Raw genomic sequence first — 20,586 nt, 5'->3', positions numbered from 1 at the left:
AGACCAGCAGCTGTGGATCTTCTAGGTCTTCAATATGTATGCAGTGCCATACTTTGGGAAGGTATATATTACCACATTGAGGGGAGAGGTTTGAATGGACATTATGGAAAAAAACAGTGACAAAGATGTGGGGTTTCACCCCCGGATTGGGATGACTCCGAAAGATGGAAAAGTCCCTCCTCCAACCCGTGCCTTCGAAGAAAGACTCAGTAGTCTTCTGTTGTCTGTTCTCAAGGTTGTTTATTGTTGGTTATCTACAAGATTCTTCTCCCTGAACTGCTGTGGCCCGTTCAGCAGCTCAGACAAAGGCACACTGCCCTCCCAGGAGGCTGGTGCTATCTTTTATATCATATATTACGTACTACATGTTTATGCTTTTTCTCCAATACCTACTATCTATATTGAATAGTGACTTTCTACTCTAAACCAATCTGTCAGTGCCAACATCACCAAAGACATGGAGGCTAGGAAGGAGAAAGAAAGAGGACAAGGGCACACCCAAGTCTCTCCATCTTAGATCTCTTGACCCCCATGTACAAAACTTGGACCCCTGCGTACAAGGCTTAAAAACCCCCTGTACAGCACTCAGAAATCCTTCCTTTCACTTCGTGACTACTTTTACTACAATACCTAAACTTTTGTGACTTCTTGTTCTTCCTGCAAAGTTGGTAAACTGTTCCATGGGTCAGATTCAAAGCCACAGGGGTCTCTGGCTGCATGCCAGGGTCTCAGATGCTTTTGACCTGGGTCTGGAACGTCCGAGAATGTCTGTGGGACATTCTGAGTTCTGACACAAAGAGAGCAAAATGCTGGCCTCAAGTAGGTGTCATTGTGTTCAGATGGAGCTAAATGTAGCCTGGGCTTGTCTCAGTAAAGGAATTAAACGCACACATCAGGGATATGGCAATTATTTTTTCAGTGACTCTCTGATAATTCTGCAAAAGGCAGGGATGAGGGGATAACGTGGCAAAATGTGGTGATTTCAACACGACATGATAAAAATCACATTATACTCACACACACACAAATTATATCCTTTTTCCAAAGTTAGAACAGACAATAATTTCAAAAAATACCCTCTCAGAGAGGAGGGGAGAATAAAAGCATTGCTGTTTCCTCTTAAAATCTTGAAGGGTATCAGAGTTCAGTGAGTCATGCACTAGAAATGAGCTCATTGAAATTCATGTGTGAAAAAAATCTCAGGCGAGTAATTGGCGATGATAGAGTCATAAGTAGAGTCATTAATGATAGATGCCTTTTAATGGAGCCAGAGCAAAGAAATAAAAGGATCTCTCATTTTGATGAGGTTTTTCCTCTACAGAGAATTATTTATACCCAAAACCCAGGTGGGCTGATCGGCTACTTTGGTAGTTATCAGCTGTCATTCCAGACATATAGGAAGATGAACTGAAAATTCTCTTTTTCTCCTAGTCAAAAGCTAAACTTCAGTCTCTCTAAATGCACCAGCACAGCTCAGAAATTGTTTTTCCTGGCAAAGTTTTGGCCCAGTATTAACTAACAGCAGCTGTTGACATTATGAGTTCTCCCAGTGTTCTGTAGATGCTATTTTCCATCTAAATAAAACATCCGTCAGCAGCTACAGGTGTCTGAAGAGTCAGGATAGAGTTGTGTGTCACCTGGGAAAGCAGGTAAGGACCAAAGGAGAGGCTTTGAGTGGAGCAGGGCATTTGTTCCGCAGCACAAATATTAACATTCTGCAGCTCTGGTTTATCAGCCATCACAGGGCAGGATGGGATTCACCAAGGACAGGAAAGTCCCCACCCTAATTCAGGCACAGCTGAAAAAACAATCTGATGCTAGTTCAGTGTCCCAGGAAAGGAAAGATCAAGGAGTCCTTTATGGGAAGCAGAAACAGGGGAATACAGAAAGCATAAGGAGGCAACTACGTTTGGTTTGCTGGAGCAGGGGTCCAAGGCATTCCTGGGGGAGTTTCATTCCAGTCTGCCAACCTCCAGTTCAAAATTACACATCCTCTCGTAGGCAGCTGTCATCTCTCCAGAAAAAGAGATTTAGAAACAAGAAGTGGCTGTGGCTCATTCCCACACCTTCAGTAAATCTTCCTTAAGGAATGTTTTCGAGAAGCAGCAAGAACTTTGGGGCAAAGTACAATGCATTTTTAAGTGCTGAAGGAAAAAACCCGACACAAGAACAATGTTCCTATGGCTTTACATTTGAAACACTTGGATAGAGGAGGCTCAGGATTCCACTGGGCAGGAAACACTGGTGTACAGAGATGCACATTACACTGCTGAGACCCCACATCCCGAGGATGGCTCTGGACAAACAGGGAGGCCAGCCTAGGGAAAGGCAGGAAATCCCTGAGGCAGAACAACAGGGCAGGCTGACAAGGCTGGAAATCTGTGGGTTTTCTCCCAAGAGATGGCAGTAAAGGACAACAGGCTTTCAGCCAGTGGAACAGAGGGAAGTAGAAACAGTGGCGGAAGCTGAGCTGCTCCTCAAGCAGCACTGCTACCCTCTCCAGTCGCTCCTTGTTACCAGCAGCAAAGCCTTATTCTTCACGTCAGTGCTTCTAGCAAGGGTGAGGAGCTCAGTCTTCTACATTTCCATACAGTAGGTAAATGAAAAGCTTTCTGCTTACTATGGCAGGATCCCACTCACAACCTCATCCAGACTGAAAGAAGGCCAGGAGGTCTCTCCTCCAGCATCCCACTTACAGCAGGGTGAATGCTGCATTCGCACTGGGTTGCTTCCCACTTTGTACAGTCATGCCTTGAGACACTACACAGATAGACTTCAGCCTCCTGAAGTAACCTCTTCTCATGCCTAATGATCATATTACTGCTTTCCCTGACTTGTTTCTGGCTGAAAACTCTGCAGTTTGGATTTATGACCATGACCTCTTGCTGCCTTCCTGCAGACTTCAGCAAGGAGCCCGGTTCCATCTTGTTGGAAACCCTTTCTTATGTATTGAAAAGCTGTTGTCAATTTTCTCCTAAGTCTTCCCTCCTGCAGCTGAACAACTCCAGAGCCCTGCATCTCTCCTCATGCACATTGCAGGATTCAGAAAAGTGCACCGCCCTCTCTGAGCCCCGTCTAGACTTCACCCCAAAACAGGCCTGGCAGCCTAATACTACTTCCTAAAAGGAGAAGAAAGGGAAGGATTTTATTCCTTTACATTCTCTTTATTTAATTATCTCCATTAATCTACGAGTTCTTCAGGCTCTCTACTCTTCCTTGATGAAAAAAGGATTTCCAAAGCACATTTTGTACAGGTACTGCAGCAACTTTGTGCATATTTTAGGATCAGTTTTGTCTCAGAAGAGGCCAGTGTTCAGCTAACAAGGGACTCAGGATAGAGAAAAAGAGACAACTGGTTTTACTGCACCCCAAAACAAAACCTTCTCCTTTCCCAATCTTACAGACAGGCAGAGATCAGAAAGGACATTAATCACTGGAGTGATCCATGACCTGGGAGGGGCAAAGATCTGGAAGGGCTGAAGTGCTGTGGTGTGGTACAGCTCTCCTCAGTCACTGCACTTCCAAAGCAAGCGGTGCAAGAGTGCTTCCTTGCTGCTAATGTTACAGGACAAAAGACAATAGCTCTGAGTCCTCTGTCATTTCCTCAGAGGCTACAGTAAGCCAGAGGAGTAATCAAATACTCTGGCAAAACCAGCAGAAATATGCTTTATTCTGCTCTGTAACTCATTGGGCAGTCACCAGGAATAAGCAGGAATTTAAAGTAAAAGTAACTTGCCCGGCTGTCTGGGTAGTGGAGTTTGTTGCTGAGAAAAGCATGGACAAGTTCACTGCGTATTTCTTGATACTCTTGCATGTATTCACCTTCCTGAACCTATTTATCCTGCCATTTTTCATAAGGCACAGTGAAAGGTGTATGGGAATCTGAAGGGAACCAGATAGGACAGCAGCACACCACTGAAGACAAACCTGGCAAATGAAGCCATAGGTAGAGGTTTCATGCAGGGGGCTGAAGGGAGGAACATATTTTGTCCGGCTCAAACATCGAATCAAATCTTCCCCATGTACTCACCATGATATCCACCACATCCCACATTGTTTATGAGCAAGTCAAACATCTATTTTGTTCCTCAGAGGCACCAGCAGTTCAGCTGCAGAATTTTTAAATTATTATTATTATATATTATTATTAATTATTATATTATATATTATTTAAATAAACATATTTTTATTATTTATTATTATTTATTATTTTTATTTATTATTATATTATATTAAATAAAATATATATTAAAATATATATATTATTATTAAAAAATCCTATTTTAATAAGAGAGCCTGTGTGCACCTGTGGTTGAAAGCTGTCCCTGCTGGGGTTGCTCCTCGAAGGACCACCTTGCCAAGAACACGTAACACCTGTGCTGAAGCCAAGATTCAGTGCCAGACTGCCCTCATGGCTTGGCACCTGCCAGGGCTGGGAACCCAGGTTCCTCACCAATCCCAGCCTCCTCCCCATCATCAATATCTTGCTCTCCTTCATCTCACATGCAGACTTCCAGTGTGGCAGTTCTGCTTCAGATGGAGGCTGCCCAGTTTGCTGGCAGAACAGATGACCTGCCAGCTGATGCTGAGGGGGCCAGGGAACCTTTCCTCATCTCTCATGTCACCGGGACAACATTCAGCAACAGAGCTGCAGGACCTGCCCTGTTCCACCTGTTTGCACCATAGCCAAGCCACACCTGGCCCAACAGAAATGCTGCCATGACTGACAGAAAGTACAGCCCTCTTCCATCCACCCAGGTGAAAAATGAACCTCACCTTTTGGATTCAGATTTTCTAGACACTGCTTTGTGAGCTGGGCTAATGAAGAGAGTAGCAAACCCTGCGGCCAAGGCTTGGCCTTACAAATTCCCTTCAGGAGCTGAGGAGTGAATTACTGCTCAAGGTGAACTGATAAACAGCACTAATTGGTAAAGCTTAATGAGAACCATCAGTTCATTTTGAGGGGGGAAAGTTAATAATTAGCTGGTTTATTGCAGCAGCACAGGTTAGTCACTTACTTTTTCTTTCTTTTTCCTCTTTCTTTGTTTTTGGTCTATTTTAGAAACATTAGCCAGCCAAAGCTGACTCACCAGTATGCCTGAGGCTTTTCTTTTCTCAGGCTCACACAGAGGCACCATGGACATGTCATTCAGGTTCTGTTTGGATAGCAACCAGGTTATTCCCTTAAAGTTGCACCAGGTGAGCAGAGGCTGGATGTCAGCAGGCAAAAGTCTACTGTGCTGAGCAGTTCAGGAGCTAAGGTTCATGTTTACCTTTGTGTAAAGTCTGAATGGGCTGGACTCTCTGTGTTGCAATGAGGGAGCAGCCTTACTAGTCAGGGGACATAGAGACAAATAGATGGGACACTTGCTCAACATAGAAAAACGGAGACACAAATCTCTTACTGCATGGCTTAAGTAATTTGAAAAAAAAGGTCTACTGATTTATGCTGTAAGAGCACTGTAAAACATGGAGTGGTGTAACAAAATCTGAAGTCAATCCCAAACTCCGCAGGCTGGTGTGGCATGTGGGTGTTAGGACAGCCCTGTTCTTACTGCATTATCAACAGCCCTATGGCATGCTGGTGGGGCAGATAAGAGGGACAGGTCTGTCTAACGCTGTTGAGTCAGGGACGGAATGAAAGACTCCATTCTTCAGAAGGTGAATCAGAAGGCCGAAGGCCAGTTTAATACGAGTAGCAGGTCCTTTTATAATGTGACTTGCTAAGGTGAGACTTGATTAGTCTCAAAGTAAAAACCTCTCACACTATTGGTGACCTATGAACAATGGTTACAGAAAGAGAGATAATAATTGTTTTAATTCTTTTCTCTAAGTTTCCCACAGCTTCTCACAGCTTCCCAGGAAAATCCTGGGACAGCTATGTCTCTCTCTGTTCAGAGGATATGTGATTACTACAGTCTGTCCCCACAAAAAAGCTCAAGAGAAACAACTGAAGATATGAAATCCATGAGCAAAATCCCTTTGTGGATATTCCTACCCCAGCTTCTGCAGCCTTAGATCCTCTGCAGGCTCATCTCCACACCTTGCTGTTCCTGAGCATTTCCACAAGGTCTGGGCTATAATCATGTCCTACCAGGGCCCTGAGGCCAAAGGCAAAACAACGTGGGGAAGTTTACACTGCAGCTTCCCCTCGCTGGCTGAGTTGCTGCTGAGAAAATCCTCCTTTGTGCACTTACTTATGTGTGTAGGTAAAAACAGACATGGATCTCATGGCTTTTATTTACAGTCCAGTTAGAAAACAGCATGACACCCCACCCCACCCCCCATCTGATTCATTTACTACATTTAAAAGAAATACAGTGTGGTTTGCCAAGACATACAAACTCCTTTGTTCTGAAAAGGCAAAGAAAGCAAGTGAACAGCATTTTTTTCCAGTTAAGTCAACTCCTTGATTACAAAAACACCATCAAAACTAGAAAGATATATAATACAGAGAAAGTGCTAGCAGGGAAGTAATTTACAACTACCACAAAATACTGACAGAAACAAACAAACAAAAAAAAACCCACAAAATTTTTAAGGCCCAAAAACCACCTTGTTCCTGTGTCATCAATATGCGATTTATGTCCCTAGAGGTGTGACACGGAAGCTGCTGCATCTGCAGCACTGAGCTGAGCCATCTGATATTGACATCCTCTGCTTACATCTTCCACGTGCAGAAATGATGACGGAGCCGGCAGGTTATTTGGCTCCATTCTCATACATCACACCTGTACATTCTTATACCAAATGCTGTATGTATATTTTTTTTCCTTAGATGCAGCTGGCAATCATTTGTTTTTCCCCTGGTGAACACCAAAGAATTAGGTGTAAAATGCCCCAGCTTCTAGAATGAAGTATATCACATATAAACTCCATTCCCAGTAAAAAAATATATGCAGATTTCATAGTAGCAGACAAAAAGTTTAAAATGTTAATCACAGTGAGCCTTTAATGCCCCAAAATAACAAATACACACCTCATTTTCTTTCTGTATTTTTACATCTTTCTCATGATTATTTAAAGGCTCGTTATGTCCACAGTTTGAAATTAACAACCACGCTGCAGCAAAGCTCTCCGTGTCTCAGGCCACATTCCATTTATATCCAAGAATATTTTTAAGTACACTCATAATCTTAACCCTCTCAGGTAAAAAAACACAACAAACTCAGAATCTCAGACTATCTTTTCCTAATCCTTTGTTATCTGTTTCCTCCACTGCTTTGACAATTCCTCTCACTACCCAAACTTGTCTCCACCTCTCCAGCTGCTCTGCCTTCCTCTGTTTTCCTTCATTTCTGTCTCCCTCATCTACTTGCTTTTCCATCCATCCTTGGCTCCCTTCCACACAGCAGGAAGCTCTGGAAAACCAACTCAAGCCTGAAAACAAACTTCAGTTCAATTATTTAAAGATTATTTTCTCATCTTTACACTTCTTTGACCCGATCTGATTTTACAAAGCACTGGAATTTTTTTCAGAGAAGAGCATTCGGTCTTGGAAAGGGCCTGGTGCAGGAGCTCAGGGCTGTTGGTCCAAGAGGTTTTTCAGACCCAGGTCTCAATTTTAATCCTGAGAAAGCAGCAATGGCCTCGTGTCCTCTCCCGTGGGGCACAGGGAGCTGCGCTAGCGGACGAAGGATGCCACATGTGCTGACACTCCAAAGGGAGCAGAATAGGCTGCTGCTAATCCTTGCAGGCCGACTACCAAGTAGTGACAACCCTTCTGCAGAACCTTCCCGACATTCTGGGGAGAGAGATGAGAAAAAGGGATAAAAAAAAAGACAAGGTGAAAGAAAATACTTTCACATAAAATCATTCTGACAGCCAATGTCACAGCCCCAGAAAATTAAATTCTCCCACAGATAACAAGGGCTGGAGAGTGGAAAAACATTTTACCATCTATTTTTATATAGGCATACACACCCACAGGGTATAGTTAAACTGAACGGATGCAGCCTCCACAGGAAGCCAGGCTTTTACATGTGATTCTATTCAAGAATAAAATTAGTTTAAATTCACCCTAGTTTGTAGAAGTAGATAATTCCCACATTACATGTTCTATGTTAGCAATTCCTAGAAGTTCGTAACATGCTAAAACTGGAACTGAACAAGAAGGCAGTAATCACTGAGAATACTTTTATGGACATGTCATTGCTTTTTGTCAGAATATGATTATTTTTGTCAAAATAAGAAAGTTTTGGTCCACATCAGTACACATTCAGGAACTCATTTATGTAATGCACTAGAGATAAACTTGCCATGGATTATTTAACTGAAAATCTTAATCTAATTTTAATTTCATTTTTGATAGTTTTTGCTCATGTGGCTGCTCTCAACTGGGGCATTAATACAATGTAGTCAGATTTGGAGGAATATCAGAATTCATTGTTAGTAACTCCTTATGGTTATGTAGGCCTAGATTAAATGACCTCTTATAACATGGGAAAAACTAAATCTGAATAACCATTTTTAAATCAGAGAAATCCAGTCAATATGTATTATATTCTTATGGTTTCTTAAAGCTGGATTGCAGAGGTTCTGGCACATAAAAACCTTCAGCTGTCATGATGCTACTACACAGTTGAACTTTGATGGTTTTACTTCCATGGAAACCTACTCAAAAGGAGTTAAGATGCCAAAATAAAAAGGTGGCTCCAGCCTGGGGGCAGATTCTGAGGCTGGAGGAGGAGATGCAGGGCCTTCCCTTCCCACATCTGCCCCTGCCTCACTATGTCACGCTGTAGTCTTCTTTCCCGCTTCCTGCCCTTCACTTACCCAGACCTCACCTGTTCTTTGATGACTTGTTCTTTATGTCAGAGCCAAACTGGCAACCCTTCCCTGTGGGAATGTCATCTAACCAACACAAAAGGGAATACACAGTGCCCAAGAACTGATCTGTGCTCTAAACACCATTAAAAGCCAACAGCAACAACACCACCAGCAAAGTGATGACCTGCTGTAACCATTGTCACAAAACTGCACCATACAGATCAGGCCTACAGGCTTGAGACAGCTTCCTACAGCATGGGACCTGGAAAACACACTGCTGGAAACTCAAAGAATCAAATTCATCACGAAAGAATGAAATATTCTTTTCATCTCTTTATGAAACAGTAGGATTTGAGAGGCAATTCCTAACAATGTTGACATCTGTAAACTGAATTTCAAAAGTAACTTTGGCAGGCTAATGGCATTTTCTGCATGTCAGACACAGCAAGCATATCTTTACTAAAATCATGGTTTTTTTAATAGAATGCAGTAGGAAGTCATACCTCATGCTGACATCTGTAATCTCAACAGCAGGAAAAGAATCCTGACAACAGACAGGTTTCTCCTGCTAACACATAAACTATTTTTTGCTGCATGCATCCAAGACATACCTGAGATATACTTTAGTGACACGAACAAGAGAAAAACAATAGAATTCTTCCACATGGCAGTTTTGTAACCAAAGGCACCCATCTTCCGGTGGGAGGAAAACCAAACCACCAGACTGCAGGACTTGTGACTTCCCACACAGGAAAGCAAAAGAACAATTTTGATCCAGAATTGTTGTTACAGATGAAGAACAAGCTGCTTTTTTTTTTTTTTTTTGCCTTTTTTTTTCCCCTGTAAATCACAGCAGTGATTTCTAAGGGTCACCTTGGCCAAGGAATGTCCTGCAGGGCTGTTTACCGTTTCTTTCGGGCACTTCAGTGGAAGAGAAAAAATGCAGGCCAATTAACTGGAAGTTTTAAGGAATAGTTTTAAAATTATGACGCCGAGGAACGCAGAACAAGCGAGGCAAAGCACCCGTCACATGGATCAGCTTAATGTCATTTTCACTTCGAATAGACAGATTTTGTGCTCTCTGATCCAGGCGACGGTCGGTGTTCGGCCCCCCCAGCAGCACCGGCTCCTTCCCGGGCAGGTCCAGAGCAAGCCCTGACCCCACCTCGGAGCCGGGCGCTGGCTCTGAAATGCCTGCGGGGTAAGGGGCATTCCGAGAGCCCCGCGGAACTGTCGGAGCCGAGGCCCAGCTGCCCTCTCGGCACCGCAGACCCCATGCCGGGGGTCCCCATACCGAGGGTCCCCGTGTCAAGGGTCCCCGCTTGGTAAGGTATGGCCGTCCAGGGCGCGCTGTGTCCTCACCTTTCCGTACTTCTTCAGGCGCTTCCCGTAGGGCCGCTTGCCGGAAGCCCGCGGCGGGCGCAGCGGCTCGTAGGAGCCGGGCAGGACGGCGAAACGCACCTTCCTGCACCCGGCGCCCTCCTCCTCCTCCTCCTGCAGCGCCGCCGGCCGCGGGGACCCCGCGCTGCCCCCGGCCCCCGCCGCCGCCTCCTCCTCCTCGCCGGGCAGGATGGAGACCTGGTCGTCGCCGGTCCCGCGGCGGGAGAACCTGCCCCTCACCTTGGCGCCCAGCCGCGCACCCACCGTCATAGTGCCTTCGGGCGCCCACCCGTCTGCGCCGACCTCGAGCGTTTCCTCCGCTGCTGCGCCACAGGTGTGGCCGGAGGCGGCCGCTACCCCCTCCCCGGGGCGGGACGGCCGCGGGAAGAGGCGCCCCGGCCCGGGGCAGGCGGGTAAGGGCTGGCGGTGCCCTGGGCTGCGGAGCCTGGCCCTGCCGCCGCTCTGGTGCGGGAAGCCGGGAGCTGCTGCGGGAGCCTGGGATTGGAGCCCGTCAGCTCAGCCGGGGACAGGTGAGCGCTGACGGGGCGGCACAGCCCCGTACCACGCCCGGGCTGCTTCGGCCTCGGCGCCGCGAGAGCCGGCGAGACCCTTGGATGATCCTTCCGTAGCACCGCACGCACTGCCCCGGCCCACGGCAGCACCGCTCCAGGAGGTAACGGTCTTTCCCCGTCAGAGAAAAAGGCCAAGCTCCTTGGACATCCCTCAGTTACAGGTGTTCGTACTACAGCTACGGATGAACAGCCTCTTCTGCGTCCTGGACTGCGTTCAAATACCCCTGGCCAAGGGGAAAGTGGCGAAGTTTCTCAGCGGCTTTGCCCAGATGCTGGAGGTGGCTGTGACGGCCCCACCTCCGCGGCTGGGGTGCGCTGCAGCGTAACAGCTGCCTCTCCTAAGCGGTGTTCCTCAGCTAGGGCACATCAAGAAACACAAAACTGTACAGGCAGGATAGATACAATTCATTAAACCAGTTGGCGTATTTATCAACATTTGATATGCATATGAAGGCTTTGGACAAGTAGATGCAACACGGGGACAGACTAAACCTTTCCCCTGGATTTTTCTTACTAAGGAAGAAAGCCTTGAACCTGCATCTCCCCAGGATGTGTGTGTAACATTCAGAGAGTAAATCCTGCACTTCACAGTCTTATTTGCCCTAAGGATGGTGATTCACCACCTTCACAGCTCCAAAAAGCTGTGTAAAGAACAGCGGGGCCATGTCCCTGAAGGGTGGAAGGTGTGAGCTAAGTCTCAGAACTGTCACTACAGGAGAAGTGCTCTATTCCAATAAATGAGAAGCTCTGAGGTACATCATTTTCCCCTATCTTCCCAAGAGAGGCAGGCCTTTCCCCACAGACTTGGTTTGTACCTTGCAAGTTTGCTTCCCTTTTCAGAACTCAACTATCAAAAACCTCACAGAATACATCTCTCAGCTGAGATTCAGTGTCACATTTACATGGTGGCAGGAGAATCATAACATGTTCTGAGATTAATAGGTCCAAGGTACCCTCAGGTGTATGACACCAGATACCAAAACCTCATATCTAAAAAGTTCATGGAATTTTAGCATCATCCTGACCCCACTTGGTTCCCCAGCAGTGTCATTCATTCAGGGGACCAGGAATGACTGTTTATTGTATTTTCACTGATTTACATACATTTTAATGTTTTTAAACTGGACTGTGTGAAAAGGGATGCACTAATTTTGGAAATCTTGATATGCATCAAAGCAAGACATGCAAAAAAACCCCCAACCCTGACTAGCTGAACCATGCAGTAACCCTACTGCTCACCCTCCACCCATCCCAAACAGCCCCCAGAGATGCTGCCAATAAATTACAGTTGAATTCATGAGGTCTCTGAAGATTTGAGGCATCCCTATCCTTGCCTCAAGCTGGGAAGTTTGATGTGGCATTTAAACAGTCCTTCATATTTCTAAAGTTAAAGCTGTGCTGATAAAATGCCACACCAGTCCCCTCCCATATGGAAGTTGGGAACATTTGGATCTGAAATGCAGCTTATCCCACTCTTAGGTAAGGAGTAACTGATACAGAACAAGTCCAGCACAAGGCAGAGGTCCCGCACAACTGTTGAGGGAGCCCAGAACCAGGCAGTGAGGTTGGGTAGGCACAGTATCACTGATACCAGACTAAGATGACTCTGCTTGCCAATAAACCAGAGACCTTTTTCAGAACTGCTTTCTTTGATCTTCCTGTCTTACTCCTGCTGGGGCAGCAGATTTGGAAAGCCAAATGCTGCACTTGTGTGCACCTACACCTTTTACACTCAGACTGCGTCCTTGAGGAAGCTCCAGGTGTATTTCCTATGGAGAGCATGAGGTGGGTCACAGCTCATCTTCCAGCAAGGCAAAAAGAGGGCACAGAGTTTAGGAATCAGGGCAATTTCACACTACTGGCAGCCACTGGACAGAACACCATTTGCAACCTGCCCTGATATATAAACATTAAATTGGCAGTGCCATGTTTCATGGGAAAACTGAACTAAAATTTGTCAGCTCTGTCGTCTGGAACAGCCATGTGTGTTTTATGGAACATTGTTACATCTCTGTTACACGAAGCGGTGAAAACCAGTGGCAATCTAGGGCAAAGTTAGCCATGGAAAAACAGCGCTCATAAAGCGGGAACCTCTCCTAAGTACTTAATCTACTGTCTCACAGCATGACCTATATTTTTTCCACTGAACCTTCTGAAAAGGCAAAGGGTTTTGTTTCATGACCAAGTTCACACATGACTTCAGATTAGCATCACAGCTACATTCCAGTTGTGTATTTTTAAGAATAATCAAGCATTTCTAGACATTTATGGGTAAATTGAGCAGACACACAACCCCATCCTCCCCAGATCGGTTTTTAGTGAATTCCTGTAAAAGCTCCTGGACATCCATTTCTCAGCAATGCTAAAGCACCAATAGTTTCTGAATAGTGCAGGACCACTGAATCCATGCAATGCTAATTCTGAATTCACATCATGCTGAAGATGAAGCCTGTGCACCTTTAAACTGTTTCGCTACCTGCAGTAATGACTCTGCTTTTATAAAGGGCAAACAACAAGTATTTTAGTATGAGAACTGTTCAAGTAAGTTTTAATAGAGTGCACCAGTGAATCAAGATGACTTGCATCAGATTTGGTTCAATGAACATCAGATAAAAAAAAAAAAGAAAAGGGGCTACAGTTCTTTCTTTCCAAACACCACCCTTTTTCTAAGGCAAGAATACACGTCCATTTCCGAACATAACTGTTACATAGGAAAGCTACATCACAGTACAGTATGTAAAGTCCATCTTGGTCAAGAAGCCATTAGAGAATGGCACATTTACTACACTTACAGCTTTCTAACTTAGGGTTACAGAGTTTACCACAGCTTTTTTTAAAATTTTTATTTTTTAAAGTGACGATTTCTTAATGAACTTTCTATTCTTCACAAGAGTGTGCAGATGGGGCCCATATGTTGATATTACAGTAATTACGACATTAAATAACATTGCACAACCAACCTCTATGGTTAATTCAGTACAAAAGAACAAGTATTAAAATGTACCAGTACTAGTGGTTTTACATAGTTTATAATCACTAATTATGAAGGAAAAAAAAAGTGGGGCTGTTTTTTTCTTTTCTGTAGGCAAGTGCCTAATTACAAAGCTGCACATTACAGGCATAATGATGTGGAATAAATACAAGAAATCTGGTAAAATATTAAACACAAACAGGTTACATGGGAACAAACTGTACAACCACAAAAGCATAAATCAACAATTTATCATTATAAACAATGTATGTTTAGCTGTAAAATATTATGTGGAATTGCATGTACTCTTGGGGGCACATGTTCCAAAAGCCAAGCTAATTCCTGAGGTGGTATTATTAACTTACACAATTGGTCAACACTTCAGATTATCTTGTGCTATTAAACAGTCCCAATGTTAACAGATTTCCATAAAATGGAATTTGTAATATTCTGAAGGCAGCAAATAAGTGATATTTTACATCAAGATATTAAAATTAAATTATTCCAGTTCTCCATTTTGGTGCTACATTTGTTAATGGGTCATGGGAATAAGCACTGGAATTTGCAGACAGAAATCACTTATGCCTGGTTTCTGTTCCTCCACAGCTCTGAGCTGGCCAAAGGCAGAACAAAGTTTCTAAACTGTAAGTGCCAACGCTGTAAACATATTTGTCTCTTTTTTTCAACTAAACACTATCCAATAACAAAGATAAGAGCCCAAGATAAGCAGGAGCAGTCTCATGTAGAACAAAAGCCAATTACTCATCGACTTTTGGTTCAACTCATGAACAATTTTTAAATAATTAAAAATGGTCATGCTACAGTTATGTAAACTAGTTTGTGCATTTGACTCAGGACACAAGTTTTTTAAAAAACGCATGGTAGAGGTAAGACTTATAAAACCCACCAAAAATGTAAATGATAGGGAAGAACTTTTCCAACTCAAAGCATCAAACATACATTTCTGTGCAGAAATCTAGACAACTATACAAGATCTGAATTTAAGCAGTCATCTTTTTATTATACAACTCTATGAACATAAAATGAACAGAATGCTCTATATACTTACCTGTACATGTGAACATCTTTAGCTACAGTTATTTAATATAGGTCATACTGGATTTAACTTTACAATTTTGAATAACTATGTATAACCTTATTGCAATAAGGGCAATTTCTACATGGGGAGTTTCACAGGCCAATGACATTAGGCAAAACCAGTACATTCAAAGTTTAGATCATGTATGAATCTTCCCTGATCCCAAAGAATTTAGGTTCTCTTTACAGCTTAAGCTCGTTTGCTATCTTGGATGCAATGTTCTTAAATGCGATAGAAGTGCCAGATATTCTCTTGAAGCGAACTCCATTGAGTGACAATCGTGGCAGTTTGCAGACTTCCATCTCCCACTGAACAAGGCTGTCTTGTCGTGCATCACCATGGACACAGAAGAGCAAAAACCTCTCTTTTTGTTCGTAATCACAGTTATTGGCATCTAACACTTTCCGAATCTCTCTCATCATATCGTTTGGGTCCATAGAACTTGTGGTCTTCATACTCCACGTGAAGCGCAAGGAGCGTGGTTTCGAATCTTTGCTATCCTCCTTCTCTCTGTCTTTAGGCTCCCCAGAAACACTCCTGGAACAAGTGACACACAGCAAAGTCAAAACCAGAGCTGAGAGAGAGAAGAGAAATACAGTTCTTGAACAGGGGTTTCTAAACTGACATTGAGATGCCACGAGTCACGGGCAAGCTAATTCAAGGAGTGGGATGGACACTGCTGGAACAGCCCTGCTCCACTTGCTGCACGCATGTGCTCAGCACAGCACCATGCCACTGTAGTGGCACGCAGCAAAGCAAGTTTGGAAACCCCTGCTCCACAATGTTCTGATGACAACATATGCAATGGGAACTGCAGCAGACACATGTTACTCCATACTGCTCCAAAGAAAGTGGAATCTATGTAAAAGCATGACTGAAGTTCTGCTGATTTCGTGATCTGGAGCATGCCATACACCAACAAAACTGAAGTTGAGGGACACAATCCTGAAGCAGAAATCATACAGTAAAAGCAGCAGAGGAAGAAATCCCACCCTGCAATTCACAAGTCTTTAGTTAATTCCCTCCCTTCTCTTCTGCCTTTCCCCCCACCCCCCTTTTGTATTTGTTTAGATTTTTGACCTCTCTCTGTATCAAAAGACCTTATAATATGTTTTATTTTAACTGATGAGGCAGATTTTGGACTGTAATTTGGTTGTGAACAGCCTGTTGGTCACCATTTGAGTACATGGCCAGCAGCTTTTACAAGTAAGAATCAGCAATGTGTATTTTACAAATACAGACAAACTATTTTATTTGATAAAGGACAAAATTGCAAGGGAGCAATTTCCAATTATCGCTCTTAGTCTGATGCTTCCTTATCAAATAGATTACTTGTTCCACTGCAGAAAACATTTTGAGAACCAGCACTAATTATTTTAAAGTAATTCCACAGTCAACTGTTATCTGCTTTTGCCCCAGGTACTCCTGATGCTGAGGCCTCCCCATCCATCACTAGGGAAAGGTGCTGTTCTTATTTCAAGTCTATAAACTGTCATCATTGTTCAGAGAGGAGTCAAAATGAGCACTTTTAATTCAACTTTGTGTAACCCCCAGAGAACCACATTGATATTAAGGGATGGAGCAGGGATAAGATCTCAAATGACTTTTTTAGCCCAAAACAGACACTGTAGAATGACAAAAAGCAGAGAAAGCTAGAGAATGAAAGCAAGAGCTGAAAGCAACTTTACACTTATTTTGAACACTCAGTCTCTTTTTCCTTTCCATAACCAAGAATTTGACAGCTAAGAGACTCTGAATTGAAAAGGGCTAACTTACATTATATATAATACACAATGCATTTATCTATCTGGGTAAGAAGGTGCTGGGTTTTTTTGGTTTTTTTCTTTTTTAATAGAGGTTTTCTGTTTTGAAAACTAAATCAATATTTTCTGTAAGTGACCAGTTTAGAATGAATGCAAACTACAATGCCTGTTCATTAGAAAGCAGAAAATTAAAGAGATATGCACTGTGCTTAAGCACACCAAAAGCTGAAATATGGCAAAAGAGCAGATATACTGGAAAATGAGCATATGAAGAATGTTTTATTGCTAACAAAGCATCTATACATTTGTGTACAGTGGTTGCCACAGAAATTCAATATTTGGCAGTCACCAACCCTTCTGTCTGAATGTCACTTGCTTTATTTCTCAGAGCAAGTGACATTCATTTCTCAGGGACTATAAGGTGTTTACTTATGGCAAGCAGCAGCTTCAGTAATGAGAACAGTATGTAACTATAATAAAAATTTAATAGATACATATATACACACACAGACACACAAAGTATTTACACTGCCCACTGAAACCAAAAGTAAACACCATCAAATATTTGTAAGTCAAATCATGATTTTAAGTGCCTAAAGGACTGGTTAACTCCTACAGGGGGTTTTATTATTCAAAGGAATATGCTTACATAAAGTTTTGTATTAAATACTTTGCAAGAAAGCAGAAATGAGGGATAAAAACGACCTTAACAAGACCCCCTCCCCCAAAATAGAAAACATTTTTGAAATACAGAGTACTTAAGCACTATTCTCTTTTACATCCTAATTTAAAAGGCTTTAAGAAATCACTTGATTTGAAAGACCTAGGAGCGAAGTATTAATAGTGACTCCTCACCTTGAGGTGTCAGTTCTGCCACTGGCTTCGCCTTCACTTGGATCCCTCAAAACAAAGTTAAGGTTGAGATTCAATGATAAAGGTGAAAAATAAAAGTTAAGAAAACCTACACCTAGAACAACGTTAAATAGCTACTGATGAAAAAAAGAATGCGTATAATAATGTTAAGCCTAATACTATTTAAAAATATTTTTTCACAGCTGTAATTTTAGTTTCCCTTTATGACATCTTAGTTTTTTTCTGGCTCTGACACATAATTCTTTACATTTTTCCCCCAATTGATGGCAAAATTAACATGTTGTTCTGAACCTACTGCAGACAGAGCAATGGCCACATGTAACTCCAGCAAGCACAGAGGAGCAGTTAGTCAAGATGGTCCAGGGGAGCTCCACTCTGCACCCTTGTGGGTCAGGTCTTTTGTATCCCTGAAAGCACTTTGAGACAAGCCCATGCTTAAGCACACTCAAGCAATTAACAATAAGATGTGCCTAAGAGTTTGTGAGACCAAAGGTTTGAAGCCCAGTTCAGGAAGGTTACTTCAACATCTGCTTAACTTTAAGCAAATCAGCTGTTACACTGACTTCAATGAGATTACCAGAGAAGTAGAGATTAAATGTATCTTTAACTTGTTGCATTAGAGCTGTGCTTTGCAAGGAACTGTTTTATATTATGTCTTTTTAGTATGAAGCAACTTGAAATAAATTTCCAGATTGTGTAAGCCACGTAGGTATGTTCTTAGTGCTGCTGGACCAATATTTAGCACCCAATTTCAATTACCTGATTAATGTAATACCTTCAAAACACTAATACTTCAGTAACTAACACCAGGGAAGTATTATTTGACATAAACCATTGATTCGAAATACTTCAATACCCCATTCACTAAGCATTCTCATTGGGCATTTATTTTACATACTTACCGGAAAAGGCATTTACCCTTGTCAAAAACTAGTAAAAAAAGTCTTTTGTGACACCTTCTAGTAAAAGTATGTTTTAAACCATTATTTCCTGAACAGTGCAGAAGTTAAAAGTAATGTGATCCAGCTCAAAGAACAGCAAAAAAATAACCCCCTGGACCTCCACCCAGCTAATCCCAGCCACTAAATCTTAAACAACCCAAATTAAAAACAAAACAAAACAAAAAAAACAACAACAAAACATCCCACCATCACCAGTAACAAAAGAAACAGACACCCTGCAAGGCTGTGACAAAATATATTTTTAACATTATAAAACATACTAGGAAGTTGTATAAAATTTTTCTATAATAAAGATAAATTTGAAAGACATAAATTTAGGATATCTTACTTCTAAACATATAGTTTAAAATATTATTTTAATACTTTAAAATAATGAAAACATTATTTCTTTGATCCAACTCTTAAAAACAAAGTCAAGATACCATTCCTTGCCAAAAACAAGGAGCTATAAGACAAAAAAGCACCTGTACTCTTGAAGTTGATTAGTTACTCAACAGAAAATACCCTTCTTCCTATTTAGAAACCTTCACTGACAACAGTTGACTAGCTTTGCTGTAATACTTTTTTGCTCTTTAAAATCAGAGAACAATTATCTCCTTACAACTACATAGGTGCTGGAGATACCAATAATGGAAGATCACAGTCCTGTATGTTCAGGTTTCTGGAAAAAGAAAAATTCATACAATTTTTTTCTTTTGAGGTCTTTATAGGAGGTATTACTGAGACACACACTGATGCACTATCAGCTCACCAGGTGAAATTAATTGATAAATCACTGGTAGAGAGAGGCAAAATGAAAATTAAGTCCCCTTTTGGGAAAGCTCTTGTGACTGCTAAGTCAACAATCACTTGATCTTGAACAATGTATTTGAAAACCTTTCTCAGCATCTCTCCTCACAGGATTATTACTGATAGCATCATCACAGGAATGAATGCAGATCCAGGATGTGTGTGTTTTCTTCTTTCAGAAACCTGAACTTACGTTTGAAGAAGCTGCTGACATAATAAAACAGGCTGTATGATACTGAAATCCTATTATTTCTGCACTTCCAGATTTCTGCCTGCTTCAAACTTCTCATTTATTCACAGATTTTAAAATTACCTGAAATAACTTGTGAACACCTACTCCTTTCAAGCACAGCAATAAAATGATTGTGAGTATCATCCTTGCAACAAACTGCATGCAATGAAAAAAGTAAAATATTGTTAACATGAAATAATGACTTATTTTGAAGTCACTCTTTTCAGAATTTTAAATTAATTGAATTTTACTTTAATTGTATCACAGCTGTGAAACAGGGGTAAAAGACCCTTTTGACCAGCATTCTCTTGTTACTTTAAGATAAAGAAGAAGGATAGCTGGTCAAACAATGGTTACAATATATACACAGAAGTGAAACAAGGCAGATTCTGGAAGGAACACACAAACCAAGCAGCATTCTAACTAAATTTATATTTACTTCAGAGTTAAACTGGAAATTGTCAAAGACTTTGCAATTAAAGTCCTGCTTACAGGCTGGGCTTTTGTAATTCTTTTTTCTCTTAAAACTTGAGGTACCAACCTGCGAACGAACTTGGAGGTGATCTTGCTGATGATGCCTGTGGATGTCCCTCTCCTGGTATGCGCAAACGCCCCAGTCTCGTGGGAGGGCGAGGCAGGCGGGCCGTTGTAGGTGGCATTGCGCCGCTCCCGCAGCTGCTCCCCGTGGAAAGTGCTGCGGCTGGAGCTGCCCCGGGGAAAGCGGGTCCGGTCTGGAGTGGTGGTGCTAATGCTATGAGCAGATGGGGAGGCAGCAGGCACTCTTTGAGTTGCACTGCTGGGAAAACAGAAGCATAAATAACGAGAAAGACCAAGCTAAAAGCCCTCCTACATGACAACTGTTTCTCAAAGACAGGAAAGAAACGTCGCTCTTGATTCTTTTAAACAACTGAATGTGCTACTGCTTTGCTTTTAGGATTCATACTTGGTGTGATTTTACAGTGAAAATATCTCTTGATTATTTCTAGCTCAAGTATTAGAGCTGTTAAAAAAAGTATAAGACAAAAGGAAAAAAGTTTAAAAAGTCTGTAGCAAGATCTAAAAGTGTCCCCAGCTCTCTTCTGGAAAAATATGTTCATTAATACCCTTAATGCACTCCCAAAAAACTTAACGGATATTTCTTAAGTCATAACCTGATAGAAATAAGTGTATAAAGCT

The 20,586-nt window shown here is 42.3% G+C and overlaps 2 protein-coding genes across 6 annotated transcripts in view; both read right to left on the bottom strand.

The window, feature by feature from the left end:
* Window positions 1-6,205: 6,205 nt before the first annotated feature.
* Window positions 6,206-11,686, bottom strand: C3H1orf115 (chromosome 3 C1orf115 homolog). The gene is made up of 2 exons (XM_038130857.1): window positions 10,132-11,686; window positions 6,206-7,744 (listed from the first exon to the last, which is right to left on the bottom strand). Exons 1-2 carry the CDS (start codon window positions 10,417-10,419, stop codon window positions 7,625-7,627), a joined length of 408 nt encoding a protein of 135 aa, XP_037986785.1. The 5' UTR covers window positions 10,420-11,686; the 3' UTR covers window positions 6,206-7,624.
* Window positions 11,687-13,240: 1,554 nt separating this feature from the next.
* The window catches only part of MARK1 (microtubule affinity regulating kinase 1), a 57,243-nt gene continuing 49,897 nt past the window's right edge, over window positions 13,241-20,586 (bottom strand). For 2 of the 5 annotated variants that reach the window (XM_038130852.1, XM_038130856.1), the window contains 3 exons: window positions 19,952-20,206; window positions 17,410-17,454; window positions 13,241-15,328 (listed from right to left, as the gene is read on the bottom strand). In XM_038130852.1, the coding sequence (XP_037986780.1) occupies window positions 14,974-15,328; window positions 17,410-17,454; window positions 19,952-20,206 (655 nt within the window). In that variant the 3' untranslated portion in view covers window positions 13,241-14,973. The remainder of the gene's footprint in view (window positions 15,329-17,409; window positions 17,455-19,951; window positions 20,207-20,586) is intronic. The other 3 variants (XM_038130853.1, XM_038130854.1, XM_038130855.1) reach the window with 3 other exon arrangements.

Source organism: Motacilla alba, chromosome 3 (genome assembly GCF_015832195.1).
Source record: "Motacilla alba alba isolate MOTALB_02 chromosome 3, Motacilla_alba_V1.0_pri, whole genome shotgun sequence".
Taxonomy (NCBI): Eukaryota; Metazoa; Chordata; class Aves; order Passeriformes; family Motacillidae; genus Motacilla; species Motacilla alba.
This window is presented reverse-complemented; position numbering and strand designations above follow the sequence as displayed.

Excerpts from the sequence above, each read along its gene's own strand:
- C3H1orf115 (XM_038130857.1), bottom strand. The coding sequence starts at position 10,419 with ATGACGGTGGGTGCGCGGCTGGGCGCCAAGGTGAGGGGCAGGTTCTCC. Across the intron at positions 7,745-10,131 it reads GCCTGAAGAAGTACGGAAAG|AATGTCGGGAAGGTTCTGCA; the intron begins GTGAGGACACAG and ends CTCTCTCCCCAG.